This window comes from Leptonotus elevatus, chromosome 13 (assembly GCF_054856555.1).
Source record: "Leptonotus elevatus isolate MCC_2025b chromosome 13, RoL_Lele_1.0, whole genome shotgun sequence".
Lineage (NCBI taxonomy): Eukaryota > Metazoa > Chordata > Actinopteri > Syngnathiformes > Syngnathidae > Leptonotus > Leptonotus elevatus.
The window spans coordinates 16378694-16398895 of record NC_141251.1 but is presented as its reverse complement, the minus strand read 5'-3'; the positions used below and the strand labels follow the sequence as shown (position 1 = coordinate 16398895).

The 20202-nt window shown below is 39.9% G+C and overlaps 2 protein-coding genes across 6 annotated transcripts in view; one reads left to right on the top strand and one right to left on the bottom strand.

The window, feature by feature from the left end:
• The window catches only part of khdrbs2 (KH domain containing, RNA binding, signal transduction associated 2), a 53613-nt gene extending 38656 nt beyond the window's left edge, over positions 1 to 14957 (bottom strand). For all 3 annotated transcript variants that reach the window (XM_086093827.1, XM_086093828.1, XM_086093829.1), the window contains exons 1-2: positions 14546 to 14957; positions 4596 to 4723 (exon numbers count right to left, since the gene is read on the bottom strand). In XM_086093827.1, the coding sequence (XP_085949953.1) occupies positions 4596 to 4723; positions 14546 to 14636 (219 nt within the window). In that variant the 5' untranslated portion in view covers positions 14637 to 14957. The remainder of the gene's footprint in view (positions 1 to 4595; positions 4724 to 14545) is intronic.
• Positions 14958 to 16810: 1853 nt separating this feature from the next.
• LOC147163994 (isoaspartyl peptidase/L-asparaginase) lies at positions 16811 to 19962 on the top strand. Of its 3 annotated transcripts, XM_086093861.1 has the most exons (7): positions 16811 to 16904; positions 17023 to 17219; positions 17470 to 17612; positions 18844 to 19007; positions 19106 to 19224; positions 19372 to 19482; positions 19562 to 19962. In XM_086093861.1, the coding sequence occupies exons 2-7, from the start codon at positions 17033 to 17035 to the stop codon at positions 19765 to 19767; spliced, it is 930 nt and encodes a 309-aa protein (XP_085949987.1). In that variant the 5' UTR covers positions 16811 to 16904; positions 17023 to 17032; the 3' UTR covers positions 19768 to 19962. The 3 variants fall into 3 exon arrangements, with proteins under 3 accessions (XP_085949987.1, XP_085949988.1, XP_085949985.1); XM_086093862.1 differs by lacking the exon at positions 16811 to 16904 and having other exon boundaries at positions 16911 to 17219; positions 19654 to 19962; XM_086093859.1 differs by lacking the exon at positions 16811 to 16904 and having other exon boundaries at positions 16911 to 17219.
• Positions 19963 to 20202: the final 240 nt, after the last annotated feature.

The following is a 20202-nucleotide window of genomic DNA, read 5'->3' as shown; positions in this document are numbered from 1 at the left end:
CCTGTGGAAATTAAGCAATAGTATCCAGATGACAAACGATCAGATTCAAGCCTCTGGCTCTGACTATCATTTCTCTTGCAATGTGCACCAGCCTATGTGTTCACAATAATGTCTTGCTTGTTTGCACAGATAAGCATTTTTTTCAAGATTCAATTCTAACTGTTTCATTTCACCAACATCAACCTTGCATTAAAGAATTGTACAGTGAATTGCTGTAGTAAAAATGTGCACACATGTTTTTGGTGTCCGAGTGATTTTATCTAAACTTAGTGGAGTGAAGGACACATTTGGATATATTTTGCACAAATGACAAAAGCGGAGGTGAAAATATGATAAAGCCCACAGAGCCCTAAAAGCTCAATGTATGGGATACATTTTGCTCAACTTTAGCTTTTACATATCCTACATAACACAACTGTTTTTGACCTTCAATTGTGTGATGTGAGTCACTATGAAGAGACCACCTCCAGAACCGAACAGGTGGTCGTCAGCCCACCACCGCTTCACAAGCCTAACTCAAATGATATTAACCTTCTCACAAAACAACCTTCTCCCGCTGCGGCCGAGCTGCTAATAACTCCTGTGCCAGCTGTGTGGCTGCTGCGACTCAACTCCGACAACTGCACACTCAGCCTGTTTGATCAACATTAACATCACCGCTGAGCGCCACGTTAGCACCGAGGGATGCCCAAATGAAACCATCCTTAAGAAAATAAACCATCCCTGCTGTCCTCGCTTGTCCTCTGATCTGCCTAATTAAGGCACCTTTTGGACGCCTCCCTTCACGGGGGCCGCTTTGACAGGACAATGCCTTAGCTGGCAGGGAGCTGGACAGCAGATGGCCGTGGCAGCGATGGTGGAAACATACTTGCTGGGCACTAGAAAGAGAGTGGCCTGTTTTCATTAAGTTAATGTCTGGAGCCATTCTGTAGCTCCATGGCGGGCAATTTAGGCTTTGAAAGAGGGGGCAGGTACCGCTGTTAAATGAGCTTTGAAATGATCCAATGTGCCCCCTGCTGTCCCAACTCTGATAGTTATGTAGATATTAGAGGGAAGGATGCTAGGGGTGCTACAATTGTGCACGCGGACATAGAGGAACTACACCTGCATGCGTTGTAATTCAATACTAAAAGAGCTGGACTGAACATTGACCAACAGAGGAAGACAGGATGAAAAAGCCTGTCGGTACTCGCTTATACACAGCAAATGGTCAGTGTTAAATGATGAGGTCAGTTTGATCAAATATGCAGTAAGCAGTGTTATTTAAAATAGAGTAGAGTAGAGAACTTTCAACACTATTCAGAGTTTACCCGTGTAGATTTTTAACACTATACCGTGTTGGAGTAACACTACTTAAGTGTGAAAAAGTAACACTTTGAAAAGTGTCCGATTTGCACTCATTGGCCCCCGAGATCTGAGGCAAGAATGGAAGACGGAAGGGAGGGGTAGGAGGAGAAAAAGACAACGCTCGAGCTGTGCTCATAGTATTAATACATTTGCAAAGATTATAATACAAAGTTTCGATTGACTATTTATGTAATAGTTCTACAACCACAATAATAAACAAGTTGTGAAATTAGAATCATCAATCAAAACTCAGCATTGTTCATTTTAGGCACATATCACTACACTATAATATCACGCATGCTCATGTTTAATTCACACCGCGCATGCTATTACACTTATCAAAGCAAAACACCTTTCCGTAATGAAATGTTTCTTTGGGATAGACAGAAATGGAATGGCGCTGTCGAACGGAGGAGAGTGCTATCTAAAGGTCACAATAACGCAGGATGAATGTACTCAAAACGGTGCTATTCACAAGGACAGATCACAAATTAATTTGTCATGGGCCGCTGTACATGTACCCGCAGCAGCACCACGTGCTATGTACAAACTAGCTTGTTAAACATCCGCATTTTATGTGTCTAACGAAACACCCAAAACAGCGTATTCAAAACTATGGAAATACTATCTCAATCATAAATGGCACCACGTCAATTCTAGTCAGCAATTGTTGTTTGTTTTGAAAAGTTGCCTTAAAAAAAATATCAGAGTGCATACTTCACATTTCAAAAGGTACGACAGGTTTGCTCTTTCAACTGTGGTTACTTAAGGAAACACTGAGCCAAAATGTCCTATCTTGAACGGCTCTAAAACTGACAACGGAAATAATCTATCACATTTTACAGCAAGAGGTGCACAAAGCAAAGTTCATGTGATTGATGAAAACGAAAACTGCAGCATGATGCACCACCTCTCCGATTTGGTCCAAATAGCTCTATTCTAAATGTGTTTTAACAAAGATAGCATGCTGACGCACTCAGTTTACTCGTTACCTATACATTCCATTTGAAGGTGAGGTTGACTTTATACTTGTATGAAGGAATGTTTAAGTGTCAGATTAAAAAACACACACACACACACATTTTAGCTTCAAACAAATGACAGTAAATTACTGTATAATTTTGTATGTTAAAGATTTTTTTTTTTTAACTACAACACGTCAACAAGTAAGCACATTTTACTTGATTTTTCTGGGAGGTATCGTGCAAATTGGTCTAAATTAATGGAATTTGGTACACTGATAGATTTTCATATGCTCTGTCCAAATGTCGGGAGCCAAATATATAAAATCATTGAATTTTCCAAATTTATATTTTCGTAGTGATCTTATTTGTACACAACAGTCCTCCAACTACCTGTGTCAACAAATGATGAATCAATAATCCCATTCAAACCACTTTATTTCTATAGCACATTTTATAAACAAGCGCTTTCTAAAGTGCTGCACATTGAGATCCGCACACTATCATACACATCAAAAAAAAAAAGTCAATAAAATACTAAAATACAATAAGTCAAATGAAATGAATACATTAAAATAATTTAAAAACAACAACTAACAAATAAAAATAATACAATAATACAAAATGTCTCCTAAATGAGCAGTCCTTTGCTGAATTGTGGTCCATTTATGGACATTATAGAAGCTGACGCTGCCAACCTCTGACACAGATGGTGCATATCAGCATTTTTCAAAGCAGATGTACTTTTTAAGCACCAAATAACATTCGTGAAGATGAATTTCGCTCAGTATGCCATCATTCTTAGAATACCTTAACCACAACACACATTTGGACAGCGAAAAAAGGCACGTGCGGAACTATCAACAATGTCTTGGCTTCATTCAAGCACCTTGGGCCTAACTAAGCATCCTGCACCAGGCTCATATAGCGCTTAGTGATTACTAAGACTAAAAGCAGGGATGATGGGTTATTTTACTGCAAGATGACATTAATCTTCCATGCATCAATTCAGCATATCAGAAAGTATGTATAGAAGACTTTTCCCGAGTAATAATGCAATTAATTTACATTTAATTACGTTCAGCCAGGAGGGCTGCTGTAAGCAAGAATGGGCACTGCGGCACGTCCAAAACCTGACAGAAGAGATTTATGATGTCTTGTAAATTTCTCTACTGCTCTGCCACCAAGGCAGCGCGTTATTGAATACCCGAGGAAACAGCAGCAGTGACAAAAGTGAGTTGAGAATGTGAAATGAAAAGAAGCCAATTAGTTATATGCCGCTCAGTGAGAAACTCTTTGAAAGAGGAAGTCAAAAACACAGTCTCGGTATAACATTGGATACAGCTAGCTAGCCATACCACAGCTGAAATAAGTGTCAAATCTGGTGCTGCAGCTCAATGATATACTCGACTGGTCAGGTAAATCCAACATCCACAAGAAATGACATCTTCCTGAGGAGGCTGTGCTCCTTTAACATCTGTAATAATCTGCTTCTGATGTTTTATCTGGCTGCTGTTGCTTTTAAAATTTGTATTTGACGACCAGGGGCTGTGCACTGAATTGTGCATGTTTCCTGATCGTGCGCATCACGTCGTTTCCCCGTGCCTTTTGTGTTTTCATTGATTTTATATAAAGTTCATAGCTCTTGTTATTTGCAGGCTCTGCTGCACTTTCATTAACTATCTCATCAAGAACTGATTTACCTACTGGAGCTACCGGACATCACTGGGCGAATGTAATTAAGCAGCATAGCAAGGAAAGCATGCAGCACTTAATTCTTCAATAATGTGTAGTCTCCACATGGAAAATAGTATACCTTTAAAAACTTTTCAGAAGTTTTCTCTCTCTAACATCTGGTCCTCTTTTTGACTATATCAACATTGCTTTTGCTGTGAATTCACAGCGTATTGAACGGAATGGGAAGTAGAAGGTATTCTGTCATTTAGTGATTTACAATCGATAAACAGAGTGGAGACTTCCAGAACATACGCTAGATTAATGACTTTCTCAACACTGATCCTCAAACTCAAAGTTAATTAATGTATGGATTCTGTACTGGGCTGTTGGCTCTCATCTTTGGGCCAACACTGAAATACAAACACAGTTAAAACGTAATAGCAAGAGAACTGAGAAATCCAATCATTTTTATAGGCCACAGGATTGCCATGGTAACGACAGACATGTATGTACTGTATATCATCACAATGATTTGAAGGCTGCTATTTTAAAGTAAATAATTGCTGAAAAAGTCGACTACATGCAGACATCTTATTGACAGCTTCTTACCTTTGGATACTGCTGCACTGGGATGAGAACTCTTTCCGACAGCTTTATATTTTTGTTGCTGATAATATCAAGGTATTTCTTCATTATGCCCTCTTTTTGCAGTTCATCACCTTCATGCTTTTCCATTTCTGCAGAGTAAAAAACAGAGGAGATTATTAGTTAAGATGTGCATCAGTCTGTGCTGTCTAGTCAGGTGTCTGGGTCACTGCAAATAGCAACAACAAAAAGGGGACACTTTGGGAGAAATGTAACACATTATGATACGGGTTTACCCTGTTGCTTGATGTCATTAGAGAGCAGTAGTTTGGAGTGGTGCTGATTAGATCTACGAACTCTCACGTTAAGATCGTATTTGCAGATCATTGATTTCGATCAAAAAAACACTTTGTCTCTGTATCATTTACATGAGTGGGAAATCTTGTGCAAATTGGTCCAACAGTCATCAGATGTGTCCAAGCTTGATGGAAAAATTATCAGAGGTGCAGCATACTTTATCAGCATAGCCCAAAACACTCCCACTAATGACTTCCTGGAGGGAGCCTTTGAATGCAGCTGAGCTACAACAGTCAAACGACTCTGAAGAGCTGCAAAATGAAGACGCTAGTGGGAGATCCAGAAATGAGATAAACAGCGAGTTAGCATTTTGCCAAGTAAGATTGGAACGAAAGAGATTGATGGGCAACTTAAACAGTATACAGTGGACCCCCACCAATCACTAGGGATGTAACGTTATCCAAACGCCGCGAAACGATATTGCCACAATATGAACCTCACGATACGATCATTATCACGATATTGTGGGGAGGATGGCGATATTAAAAAAGCTCACAATATTGTAAAAAAAAAAAAAAAAGAGCTTGTAGTAAAATTACATAACAGCAATGTACATAAACAACATACAATGTCTAATTATTCTTAATATTGAGACACTTACTTGCTAATGCATACACACATTGAGGTCCTCCACATATTGTTAAAATTCACAAGCATATTACATTGCCCTACATCTAACAATTAGCGTGGATTTTAAACATAGAAGGGCCAAAACATGCCGTGTTAAAATTAAACTACACTGAAAAACCAGCCACCAGAGGGTGCTAGAACTGCACAAACGGAAATCAACTTGACATTTTTAACAGATGTGCTGCTTTAATATCGTGACATGGCGACGACGACATTGTGGCAATTTTAACATCGCGATACCAGGATATTGCCATTATCGTTACATCTCTACTAATCCCGGTTGGTAAACACCAAGCCCAACAGCGAATAGCGAAAAGCCGCAAATAATAGATGCTCCCATGAAAAAAATGGATCTAAAAAAACAAATATACAGGGGTCCATGGTAGCTATATGCCAATATTGGTGTGAAAAATAGGGAGCCGCTTCGATTGAGCAGGAGTCAGCTGCGTTCCCTCCCAAAACTGCACAAATACACTGTTCTAACTGCGCTAGTTGACCAAAATACCAAAAGGAAGAAAACTCCACCAATGTGCACAGTTAGACTGCGCTTTGCGCTAGGCTTAAATTAGGCACGAAAAAAGGGCTCTTAATGTTGTAATGGCAAATCTCAACATTTATGCAGGCACACAACATGGTGGGACTTAATCTTAAGGTTGAATGCATACTGTGCTGCGATCCACATTCTTTAATGTAGTGTCATTGAAGCAAGATAACACTCTGTCAACAGCACGATGTGTGCATCAAATCTTAATAGTTTTGTTTTTAGCTGATACAAACTAAAGACTGTACTTTCAGTTTGAAAATGCATTTCTCTCATTCATCGGGTGTTTAGTCCTGATAAAAAAAAATATATATATATTTTTATTAGGGGTGTCAAAATGAGTGTGTTAATTTTGAGTAAATTTAAATTTCCTTTAATGCCACAATTTTTTTTTTTACTTGTGATTTAATGAGCCCCTACTTGGAAAGCCTGTACTGGGGGAAATCCAGTCGCAATGCAGCAGACACATCCACGTCAAAATTTTGCAGTAATGAATTTAATAGTAATGCATATATTTGTGGAGACTGAGGTCAAGTTATATTTTACAATTTTAAAAATGTGCAGAATTTCACATGTTATTTCATGTTAAAGATTAGATAGCTCTTAATATGAAAAGAAGAATGCACTGCGCAGTCACCGTCTTACAAATGCAATTATGCTATCTAGTGGCAGAAAAATGACCTCAACACAAATCAATATCACACTAGTTTTTTTTACAGTACAGCACATCTTTTCAATTTTACCTAAATTTTATGAATTATTATTATTTTCTATATTTTTTTCCACTTTTAAGTTAACAAGTGTATGAAAACTTTTTTATTTATCTATATTTTATTGTACATTTTATTGTACATTTAGAACAGATAAAATTTGCGATTAGTCATGAATTAAGTATTGAAGTCATGCAATTAATTACAATTACAAATTTTAATCGCCTGACACCCCTAATTGTTATATTTATTTACCTCCTCAAGTGACCACATTCATTTGCGCAAAGCAATAACGTCTTCAAAAGAGCACGAGGAGTTTTGTATTCCAGAACAGTGCATCTCTTGTGGTCTGCAGCCTGCCACAAGAAGATTGTGTTTGTGTGAAAGAGAAGTAAATCGGCTTATAGTTGAACAAATGTGGCAAAACATTCGCGCAAGCATCATCACTCTTCAAAAAAATTGTGAACGGGAGCAATGTGAGCGCAGAGATCAGAGGAGCAAGAAAGTGAATTGAAGGTCACTGCTTTCAATTCCCACACAGGATAAAAAAAATAAAAATCTCATTGGGGGGAAACGAATCATTTCAACTCTGAGTTACTATTCTGGTGCTCTTGATCCGCTCTGATGCAATGGCCAAAACTGCTTCAGTAGTGCTTCTCAGAGGAGAGGAATTTTGAAAAGAGGAAGGTTTAAATGGTCAACTATGGGATAAATGTGTCTAACTATAAAATGTAGGACTCACACAGTGTTTGAACTGTGAAAAGTTGGACTCTTGTGTCTTTCCTCATTTGTTTGGTTTTAAAGAAATGTTTATGGGGTAAGTAGAATATTACCATTGTTTAATATGGGATGGGGTGAATGATTGATGCAAATGTAAGACAGGCAAAATAAAATACTAAAAAGTTGAAAATAAAGACTTGTTTGATTTTTAGTTCCCTTCTAGTCCGTCAGCAGGCTACTTCCTGGTTGCTTGAGAATTGTGTCAGACTTTATAATATGTTCTATGGCTGAAGGATGTTTCATCTTGACTCAAATGTTTTAAGATTTTTTTTTTTAATACATTTGTAGATTTGCATTTTTAACTGTATTTGTACCAAAATGTACAGCAATTTTCTGTTCTTCTAATTTCGAGTTCCTTTTCATAAAACGGCCACAAGAGAGCGGCCCGTACAGGAATTGGCCACTGTCAAGAGTACCGACAAATACTGAAATCTGGTTTCGGATCTGATACCGACACCTGGTATTGGTATTTCGGCTCACCTATCCCTATTTTATCATTTTAGCCCATGTCCCAATTTTGTGTAAATGTTGTTTGCATAATTCTGCTAACTAACAAGCAAAAAAATAATAATAATCACCTAAATGCTTTTGTAATAGTTAATTAAAAGACACAAACAAATCCTTGTTCTTTATTCAAAATTAAAAAAAAAAATTACATTGATCTGCTATAACATTTCATACATTTGCCTATTATTATATTGTGATTAATAATAAGGTCAAATCAAGGGAATTAATTTCACAGTTGCTGTCAAGTAGTTTTACATCCCTCAAGCGCTACCTTTTGCAAACTCTTGCCGGAAAAATCACAAAACTCAAACACAAAACTTCAGGGGGAAAAAACAGTGCATAACATTAGTGCATTATGCATTATCTGAGGTCAACCATGCATAACTAAAAGTGTTCAGCAAGTCAGGTTGAATTAAACCACACAACGCACCAGCTGAGTGTATTGGCGGAGGCATAAAATTAACTTTAAAAAGGGCCCTGAAAACAAACAACCATTGTAGAAAGATGCAATTATTGACTTTTTGAAGCCTATTATGAAGGCTCAACAATGCGGGAAAAGATAAATAAATCTAATTAGTTCAATAAACCGATCGCTTATTCACATCAAAGACAAAAAGAGGCGAGCATGCGATGATTTAAAGCATAAATCAGTTTGCTGCAATGGATTGAAAAGAGCAATTAGCTTGTCTTTTTCTGCTTTGGACAGACAAATGTAAATTGGGGGGAGGCAATAAACACAATAAACAAGTGTTTAGTCCATTGCTGTTTCTGTTTTCGACTAAGCTGCACTCTTTGAAATGTGTTTGCATTGTGATGAAGTAACGATTTACAAATCAAATTGTAATGCCATTTTCAAATTCTCGACGGCTGTGAAAGAATGATTTTAAAAGGCGGCAAAAACCAATTGCCACGCACACAATTTATGGAAATGTAATTATGATGGCTTTTCAATAATCTGCAATTCGTCAGAGATGCTTTCAATATAAAATGCTCTGAATGAGGCTTTTGTTATCTACAATGGTGTAAAAAAAAAAAAGAGGCCCAACAGTGGCTGTATTTGATTTATTTTATGTTGTCGTTATATTTCTGACAAACTATTTGTAATATTTGAGGCTTTAAGCTTACAAAAGCCCAAATGACAGTTTTAAGGGACACAAAACCATGATTAATTAATAGCCACAACCCTCTGGGGGGCACATTTCTCCCTCTCTGTCATAATACAGCCATTTGTAAAGTATGCAGGATAAGCATTACGCTTTGCCAATTTATTTTAATGAGTAAATGCAAAGCAAACATGCCAGGTTTGGTGCTGACGGAATATATAATGCACCAATTCCTGAGGTGAACAAATACAGTACCTGCTCTTTGTTGCTTAACTGCCCTGCTGTTAGCGAGCTTTGATTTTTACACATCAACATTCCACTAGTGTATGTGTGTGTGTGTGTATGTGTGTGTTGAACACAGCTGTCTTCCGCTCTCCTGCTCATGAGCGAGCCATGGACGGTCTGTCGATGCAGGTGATTAATGACGCACTGGGTGACAAAGGCGCCGAGACGTCAACACGACTGGCCATGTGATTCAGCCATTGTGATAGGTTAGATGTTCGCTTTTGACAGTCATGAGACAGACGATCAGGTTCACATCGGATCCAATTTGTCTTTACCAGCTGCAATACCATTTGTTATCTTGTTTTTATTGTGTCACTATTGCACAAGTGTTTACAGGGCTTAAAGAAGAAATCTGCTGTTCTTTAGATACGTTGAGACCAAAGACAAAATAATTTCTCACATGAGTTTGGTTGTGGGATCCAAAAAATAGCTGCTTCGTTCACTCCACGCCACAACAGAGAAGAAGAAAAAACTGTATGAACGTTGCTAGTCAATCAGGTGGCCGGTGGTTGTGGCTAATGCTAATTGCTAGGAAGTATTGCTTCAAACTTGAGCAAATGTGCTCCCACAAAAATCTATTATCAAATGTATCAACAACTATTTTACTAATCAAATAATAGTTTAGTCATCCCTACTTTATATGTCATCATATCGCGAGAGTAGCTCAAATCGCGTTTGGTCTGGCCGCAGGATTAGAGTGTTTAAATGTTAGCCTTCCTTTTGTGGTTGACATTGAAGCAGCATTTAATGAGCCATTCAAACCCTGAAGAGGTACACTTATTATCATCTGTATGCCCGTCTCCATTCTCTGGCTCGTTCACTCATTAAAGTTGCTTGGAACGCTCCAGACCTTGAAAGTGAATGATAATGGAGCCAAGCATTCATTGTAAGTCGAGTTTGATAACCTTGTCAGCTTAATGCTTAAAATGTAATGCAGAGTTTCACTTTCCCGGGATATAACTTTTGTGTCCTTTTGATGGATCACATTATAAGGTTATTTTTACCTGTCACCGTGGTGGATACTGATTTCTAAAATAAAATGAACAGAAAATTGAGTGAACAACAGACACACATTACGTTAGTAAAAATGTTAGCTGACATGCTAATGCTAATATTTTATTTTGTAATGAACACATTTTGCCTTGATTGCCATATAATTAATGAAATCATAAAATGTGTGTTTTTTAAATAGTTGTTTTGTATCCAACTATGCCAATTTTGTACATTTGAAGGTTAAAACTAACAATTATTTTAATAATCGATCCGTCTGTTATTATTTTTGTTAATTAAGCAATGAATTTAAAAAAATATTTTGCTAACCATTTATTCAAAAACAGGACACTATTTCTAACTAACAGTGCAGAAATTGTACAAACATAAATGGATTATGATTCAGCCTACTAGTTGGGTCCGTAACATGTCAGAAAATAGACGAATCAGTGTTTTCCAAAATAAAAGCAGTTTGCAAACGTCTGATTTTGATTGAAGACAATCAGTCGACTTTCATGGAAGTCTACAGAAAGAATAGTTACTGTTGAGAGGGTGACATTCTGAGGATTTGGACAATTTTAAATGAATCAAGGTCAAAATGAGGAATTGATTATCAATTAACTGATTAATAATTGATCATCAATTAGTGGTTGATTAATATTTGCACCTCCAACTCATTCAATACAAAATAATAAAGAAAAGAAAATCGTTTTTTAAGGATGTGTTTAGTCTTGCAATATGTTTCTGTTTATGGTGTTCGGTAGCAGACATTTTACCTCTGGGAGTCGCAGCATCAGAACTGATACTTCCTTTTCAGTTTCTTAATTAAACACACAAATCCAATTACTGTATCTATCATCATTATTGATTGACAAATTATAAAATGTGACGGAAACAGTTAGCTAGTGGATACATTCAGTTTTAGCGTGTCCATCAGCCTAGAATGTTAACATATTTTAATTTATTCCTTCTACTCTGTGATTTAAAAAAAATTACAGCACACAGGCCAATTTAAGACTACAAATTGCAGTTCTCTGAAAAACAGTATGCAAATGCAGAGTGATGCTGTCACTGACCTTAAATGCCAGAGACAAGTAAGTAGAGCATTATCAACTGGATAGCTGTCACAACACAACAGAGCTCACCGATAAGCTACAATGTTACTTGCATAACTTTGGTGTTGTGAGGAAGTGAGCACTCATTACAAATGGATATAAATTTCGCTGAAACTCATCACATCATTATAAAGGATGAGCGCTTCAAAATGCAAATTCTTCTTGGATGGATAACTCCATCAAGCTATGGTATTATATCTATAGGTTTCACCTGCTGGCAACCAGTCTCAGCAGCAAAGTCAGCTGGGACAGGCCTCAACTCACCCTAATGATGACACACACTATATAAAAGATGGATGGATGAATATAAGTTTCACACGTCACAAATCCATAGCCTACGAGGAGCTCTGCAGTCTCTCAGTGTTAGTTAACAAGAAATAACCCAGACTGAATGTAATCAATTGTTGTTTGTTACATACAACTTCATGAATAAAATATACAGTATCTTTGTATGCAGCACAAAGGCTGGACTTAATATGATAAGCAAAGATGATGTCTGTGGAAATTTGAGTCCACCTGTTGTGAAAGTTGTCGGGCATACTGCAGGCCAGATGATCCTATTTGTGATCCTATCTGCATGCCGAGTGCAGGACAGTCAGGTGTTTCATCAACACATTCCCTAACACGCCCGACGCTTCCCAGAGGACACACACAATTGCCTATCTACAGTATGCGTGCGGGTTATATTAAGCTGTCATCTTTATCTTTGAGTTGAGTGTTTGTTGTGTCTATGTCATGGCACAACAATTTGCATACATACAGTATATTGCATTCACATTATAGGGTAAGATAAATATACATTGTTTGCCTCTTGCCTACTTATCAAAATATCCTGACTGCAACCATTTGAGTAGGTGACCCTTCAATATGAGCATTTATTTATTTAGTTTGTATTTATTATTTTTTTTTTTATTTTTTCCTGGAGAGCTCAGTATTGTTCATTCGGTAATTTTACCAATTTGACATGTCATCATCATTGCTCTCTTTTTTTTCTTTTTTTTTTAGTATAAATTTTTATTTTGTATGTGGGTGAGTATGTGCATGGGCGTGTGTGTGTGCATGTGTGCGCGCGTGTGAGTGTGTATTCATTAGTTCACCTAAAACCTATTAAAAATCCCATACCGTTCACCTAAACCGAATACTTCAGAATCCAGCTAGAGTCGTGAGGTTGTCAGGAGACCCGAGGAAGGATCAAAGAAAAGAAAGAAAAGTGAAATACAGCACCGACCAGACATTACCTACTACCCACCGGGTTACCATCCAGAGTCTTTCACCAACCCCAGAAACATCTAAATTACAACAAATTAGGGAGACCTCAAGAGACCAAAGGAGAGACTGAGGAAAGGAAGGAAGGACAGATGAAGCAGAGTGAGATCCACAGACATCAGCCTCCACCGATTCAACGACCAGAGGAAGAAGCAGATTGTGTTTGAGTTTCGATAGATGCTGGTGTGGTGGATCTGGCACCACCAAAGAGGGGAGCTGTCGACCCCTGCCAGGACAGAGCAAGCGCAACACTTCAGGGCCCCCCAGGCAATGGCAGCGCCAAGGGACAACCCCCGGGCCCCGCAGGGGCCACCGGCCGGAGAGCAAACCCAGGAGCCAGGAGCGCCCCCCACCCCAACACGGCCCGCGCCCCAACCCAACACAGCAGGACGGGGCACGGCAGGCCCGCCAGGCACCCCACCGGTCCACAGCCCCCGCTCCCCCCACGACCCCCGCCCCTCACCCCAACACGGCCCGCGCCCCCAACCCAACACAGCAGGACGGGGCACGGCAGGCCCGCCAGGCACCCCACCGGTCCACAGCCCCCGCTCCCCCCACGACCCCCGCCCCTCACCCCAACACGGCCCGCGCCCCCAACCCAACACAGCAGGACGGGGCACGGCAGGCCCGCCAGGCACCCCACCGGTCCACAGCCCCCGCTCCCCCCACGACCCCCGCCAACCACCAGTCCACCACCCCCAAACCCCGGGGACTGATGCCTGGGTACGGGGGGTACCCAGGCATCAGTGCTGAAGACGGGCCGGACAACGGAGCGGAGAGGGCACCCGCGCCCATCCCACCTCCCGCCGCGTGGAGGGACGGAACACCGGGGGCAGAAGGGGAGATGGGCGGCACCCCCAAACCCCAGGCCCAGCGGGGAAAGGCCCCGGTCGTCACTCCAGCGTTCTTAGTGAAAGCTAACCCTGTTACTGAGTTCGCCAGCTCGCCGACTGGCGAACTCTACCCCTACACCTTGAATGTGACCCCACCCAGTGTATATACAAGTGTGTGTGTGTGGTGCATTAAAATTGGGAGCAGGTGAGCCGGAGCAGAGGGAAATGATATCCCCACGCTCTTGAGCATTTATTTATTAACTTACCATAATGGTCAAATCTTTATCTGAGCCACTTTAACAGCCATTCAAAACAAAAGGTAACGGGAAAAGTTGTTGTTGTTTTTTGCACTAATAAGCATGCTATACAGATGACACATTGCCTATATTCTCATGAATCCCTAATGGCTGGTCTGCATGTTTAAATACAGAGTAAATCACTGCAAAGCACCTGTCTCTGTGTTTACACTGTGAAGAGGAAATGAGTCCTTTGTGGAAAACATAATTTTACCCAGCATGCAAAAAAAGAGCTTGTTATAAAGTTGGCCTCACATTTTGGTCTCCGTAATAGTCAAGGAGAAATGTATAATTTATGTGGACACTTTGTTGTGGGCTTTCTTATGTTTTCTGTTCATCTTAATTAGAAAGCATTCTGATGTATATGTTTGGGGAACATTAACCTTATTTTGTTCAAATGACACATAACACATTCAGTTTTTGTGGGCAATTGAGATTCTGGACTCTGTGTCTTAGGATATAGAAGCCCTTTGGGTTCTCCATAGTTCATAATAAACTTTTCTTACTTAGTGGGAGTAAACATATGAAACATTAAGGAGTGCTGTATATGGAGTGACTTACCTTCTGCAAGCAAGCGCAGAGCATGCCCAAATTGAGGCTCCAAAGTGTTTTTCTCAGCTACCAGTTCAGGTAAGTAATTATTTTGATGCATTCTATCAGTGCAGATTTGCACACAGCAGCTCGTGCAGGCGTCCAATATGAAGCTCCTTGCTCCTGGTGTTGGCAGCTGGCAGCTGCAGACTTGAACACATGCAGGATTCCTTCCTTACGGAGAAAAGAGGGGGGGGAAGAAGAAGAAAAAAAAGGCCCCAATGTGTTTCGTCCTCCAAGGTGTCCGGGATGTTTGCCTGCAGGTGGACTTGTGATTCATAGAAGAGAGCCCATCTCATTCACCGCTGGCTCTTGCCTCTCCTCCTCTTCAGCTCCACGCCAGAAGCTCACGCTCACACTGGGTGCGCACTGCACGCTGCTCCCCGCCCCTCCGAACATTATTGGACACATGCTGGGACTGGGGGGTGCTGCAGAACAGACACCCCTCCTCCTTCCCCATGCATACAGTGGGTGAATATTGAAAACAACAAGGGGGCTGTCCCGTATTGTTCTTGCACGAAGAACACGTTGATAAAGAGAAAATATTGATTGATAGTTTAATTAGTTATTGTTTTCTAACCATATGAATGAGTGAAAATAATTAAGCATTCAAGGTTTGACATTGACTTAACTTTTCATGCTTGGCTGTAAATTTAAATGACAGTTGCTGTACTGGTTGGGTGGTCTGGATAGCCAGCCTGATAGTGGACGCACTAGACCTTTTTTTTTAAGTTTCTTTTTAGGCATACCTCATGTAACTTCTTATTTTTACGTAGGGGAGAACGGGGCTAGTTGTACCACTTTTTATACTGTTATACAACAAAATGCATACCAGATGAAAGACCAAAGTCTTAGTTATATATATTTTTTGTATTCATGTAATTTTTACACTATATGGGGTAAGATGTCACACTGCATTTTGTAACTAATAAAACAAGGACAAAATTATCCTTATTCTTCTGTTTTTTGTGTGTGTGTGTGTGTGTGTGTGTGTTTACAGCCAGAGACATCGTTTATCATTGATCTTGAAATTTCACCATAGTATATTTGAGCATAACGTAAAATATTAGGAAAAAGATTAAAGTCTTGAAGAACTGCTGGCATATAGGTCATAGCTTTCAGCCTCAAATGCCTGTTTTTCTTCCCTTAAACTAGACATTTGAGAGTAAATTGATTTTTACTTTGTTTTAAATAAAGCATTTCGGTTAATGGATGGATAGTTCATCATGAAACTTAAAGCAGTTCTGACATGTGGGTGGGCATACTGTAGTTCCAACAACTGGAAAATCATTTTTTAATTAATGAAACAAAATCTACTGATTTTCAAGTTTGTTTTGTTTGCTAGTGGTGCTTTGTCACCTGGCAAGTACTGTGACGTCATGGTAAACCAGTTTTACCGACTTGTAAATGGCATTTTACTAAAAGTATAGGTCACCCAATACAACAGTATCTAATATGTACAGTTAGAGTTATTACGGTTTATAAAAAAGCATAGTCTGTAATTCAAAAAATGAAAAAGAAAAAAGTTGTGATGCCTTTTTTTCTTCCTTTTTTGGAGGGGGGTGGGGTGTGAGGGTTGAGGGGTGGAACGGAATGATAGCTTTACAATAAATTTTAATTGAGACATTCATTTAATATGAGTAACGAGTTTGGTCTCGAAACGAATTAAATGCAGTCAACTGTTTGTGGTTCCTCACGGCACGGGGTATGGGTATTCTATGATGGATTCTTGTTGCCCTCATGTGGCCAGAAAGAGTACTGCATATTTTGAAACTGTCGGGTGCGTCTTTGTGGCCTTCATTTATTCTGTAGTGTTTATGATGATAAACTAGAGCAGGGATGGGCAACTCCGGACCTCGAGGGGCCACTATCCTGAATGTTTTAGATGTTTCCCCTCCTCTAACTCGCCTGATTCAAATGATCTACAGGATAGTGGCCCCTCGAGGACAGGAGTTGCCCATCCCTGTACTAGAGTGTAACGATTAAACTCTAGTTTAAACTCTAGTTTAGTTTCTTTTGCAGACTAGGCCTATTCTTTTGTTTTTTTGTTTTTTTTTTAAGTGGAAACACTACACTACTACTACTACACAATGATAATCATGAGCAGCCAACAGCAGACTTAAAAGGGACAATATACAAAATATTTGCAAAATTGCCTCCTGAGTGAGATTACTGATTCACTTATGGATCACGTGACTTAGATGTGCGGGAAACTTCCACAAAGAAAGGGGGAGAGGCGAAGCAAAGTTCACTGGTTACATAATTAACACTCAAAGAGGTCTTTGTGTTCGGACAACACAACGACAGTGAACCCGCTTACGTCTGTCAGGTAGGTTGATGGGAATGAAGAAGACGAAGAACAACAAGAAAAGCAAGAGCTTGTGAAAACTAAGACTTTGCACTCATCCATGACAGGTAAGCGATTCAATGACCTCATGTCTTTGTAGGAATTCAAAGATGTCAGCAGTCATAGTTGTGCACGGTGGAGCGTGGGCCATTCCGGATGACCTCGCTAAGGCCTCAGTTGATGGTGTAAAGGCGGCAGCTGCTGAAGGCTTTGCTGTGCTGCGAAAAGGAGGGGCCGCACTGGATGCTGTCGAGTCAGCCGTTCGGGCCCTGGAAGATAACGATTTGTTTAATGCAGGTAAGCACAATAATCCTCACCTGTGTGCTGACACGTTTGGAGCCATCTGCTGAGGAAAACCAATGAATCAACCATTTCGGAGGTACACTTAACTGTACTATGCTCTTTTCTCATTGGCTGTTACAAGTGCAACCGCTGCCCCAACCCCATCTCCATTATGTGCAGCACTTCCTGGCATTATCAGCTGTAACTTCAAAATTGAATCTGAAGTTGTGTTTATGTGGCTGGAAAATGTGTGATGTCATTAAAGGTCATGGAGCAACTCTAAATGTGGAAGGGGAAGTGGAGATGGACGCCATTATCATGGATGGAAGGACGCTAGCTTGCGGTGCTGTGTTGTCAGTGAAAAACATCGCTAACCCTGTTTCACTGGCACGGGCAGTGATGGAGAAGGTGCCAACATCCATAAATTCTTCTTTTACTGTATAATGTGGGATGACATCACATCACACCAGGAATAATGATTACTGGGCATTTGGACACATTTGTGAAGGACAGCAGTGTGGTCATGTGGTTAGCACACCTACCTCAGGGTTGTTAAGTTTTGGATTTGAATCTCTGTTTATAGTGCTTGTTTTCCTCAGGGGTTTCTTCCGGTGCTTATATTAGGTCAACTAAAGACGCTAAATTGTCCACTGTATGAATATGAATGGTTGGCAAACATGGCAGGGTGTATCACAACAAAAATAGGCTCAAGTGCACCCATGGCCCTGATGAGGACAAGCTTCATTAAAAAAAGAGATGTATGGATAAATTGTAAATCAATTATGTGTGGCAACAAAATCTTACTTTATGCCCATTTTTCCATGTGGTGGTTATGGCCATTTTTGGACACAGAAGGGCAGGGAGACTTTACAAATGCACACCAGAGACCCAGAATGAAAAAATGAGAGGGCCAAGAAAACTTCCAAACCAGACCAGAGAGAGTCTGTGGTAGTCTGGTAGGACTCCAAAATGGCTTAAAGGACAACTCTTTCCCGGAGTCCATTTTATCTTATTGTTTTTTTCCTATTGTCTAAAATCTGCATTTCCATCAAAGGGTTCTCGGCCTTTTGAAAACACAGCCATGGGGCGGGAACATTTCCAAACCCACACTATGCTGGGCCCTGGCTGGAATAAAAAAAATCATTAAATCCCACTTTCCCCAGGGGTCCACAATCAGCCACATTTTCAGGGATGTGGCTAAAACATTTTTCTTGCCAGTTTGGCAACATAAGCAACAGAGAATGCCAAAAACTCACTAAAGTCCCATTTTACCAACACTATTGTTTTTTTTAATGGCATAAGGCTAATAAAACTACAGTATTCACAATCCTTTGTGAAAAAATCTTATTTTCAGATGGATTTATTTTTTATTTCTTCTCTAGCCTTTTTGTTTTCAGGGAGGAAACTTGCTGAGCCTGAATTACTTGCGCTCTCTGCTGGTTCATGTCAAGTGGTGAAATTGTGTAACTACTAAAATATGCCTCAATTGCTTCAGGAAATGTGCTAATAAAATGTAACATATTGATTTGCACGTCATGCCCTGCCCTATTTTGAACACCAGTAACCAATGCAGTTAAAGCAATGTATTCTTAAAAATATTATTTTGGTTTCTCCTTTTGGTTGTCATGGAAACCCCCAGACTGATCACGTTGCGTTGACAGACACCGGTGCAAACATGTTTGCTAAGAGCATCGGCATGGCCACAGTTCCCACTGATGAACTGGTGACTAGTTACCAGAGAAAAGAATGGGAGAAGCACAAGAAGTATCTAACAGGGGTGAAAGAAGACTTCAACACTCAGTGGTAGGATTTTAACTTAATTTAAAACCTATTACCTGTTTGTTAAAGATGCCAAAATGTGTTGCATGTACAGTATGTGACCTTGTAGGCTGTCATTCTAGGGCACATGATACTGTTGGTGCTGTTGCTGTGGACTGCGCTGGGAATGTCGCCTGTGCCACATCGACTGGAGGGATCCGAAATAAAATGGTTGGCAGAGTTGGTGACAGTCCTGTCATTGGTGCGATTTCATTCTACTTCTTGAACTGAAATGGACTCACAGTTTTCTTTTTTAAATGATATATGTTCCTTAGAATGTCGAAATTGGAAATTGAAATTTTGTGAACAATAATTAATGTGTTTCAACTGTTTTTCTGTTGAAAATAAGGCTGTGGGGGATATGCAGACAACCTCAGTGGTGCAGTGTCTTGTACTGGCCATGGAGAGTCAATCCTTAAAGTCACACTGGCCAGACTCATCCTTTCACACGTTGAACAAGGTTATTCATGCATGACATTTTTGACACTTTGTAATGACATCATTGTTCAATAGTTTTTTCCTCTTGGCACACTCATCAGGTAAATCCGTGGAAGAGGCTTCAAACATGGCTCTGCAGTACATGAGCGAGCGTGTGCATGGCGCTGGTGGAGTCATTGTTGTTTCTCCAAAGGGTCAGTGGGCGTCAACTTTCACCACCCAACGAATGGCTTGGGCAGCTGTGGCAAATGAGGTTCTCTACTATGGACTGGAGCCGGATGAAAAACGGAAAGAGCATTTGTACTAATTGACTTCATTTAATTGACTTCATGTGGTTAAATTCAGTAAAGAGCAACATTTGTGTGTGAAATACTGCACCGATGGAATGATGCCTACAAATTTGTAAAGTCGAAGCTTTTTGAATTACATTAAAAAAAAAAGTTTTTTTAATTTATGGAATATTGATAGGCACATTGCGCATGATGTATTGCCATCCTTAAAATTTTTTTCCAAATGACAAGCACTAAATTATGTGTTGCATCAGCAAGCACTACTGATTCTGAAGGCCCAGGGCAGATTAGATTGACATGGCAGCACACAAAGACTGACATCTGATTGGACAAAAAATAATAATAATTCCAACATACTTTTTGATCAACCAAATGACAACTTTTTGTATGTATTGTCCCATGCTTCATCTCTTCAGGCTGTTGGTATTTTGATTTTGTTTCCTTGCAGTGTG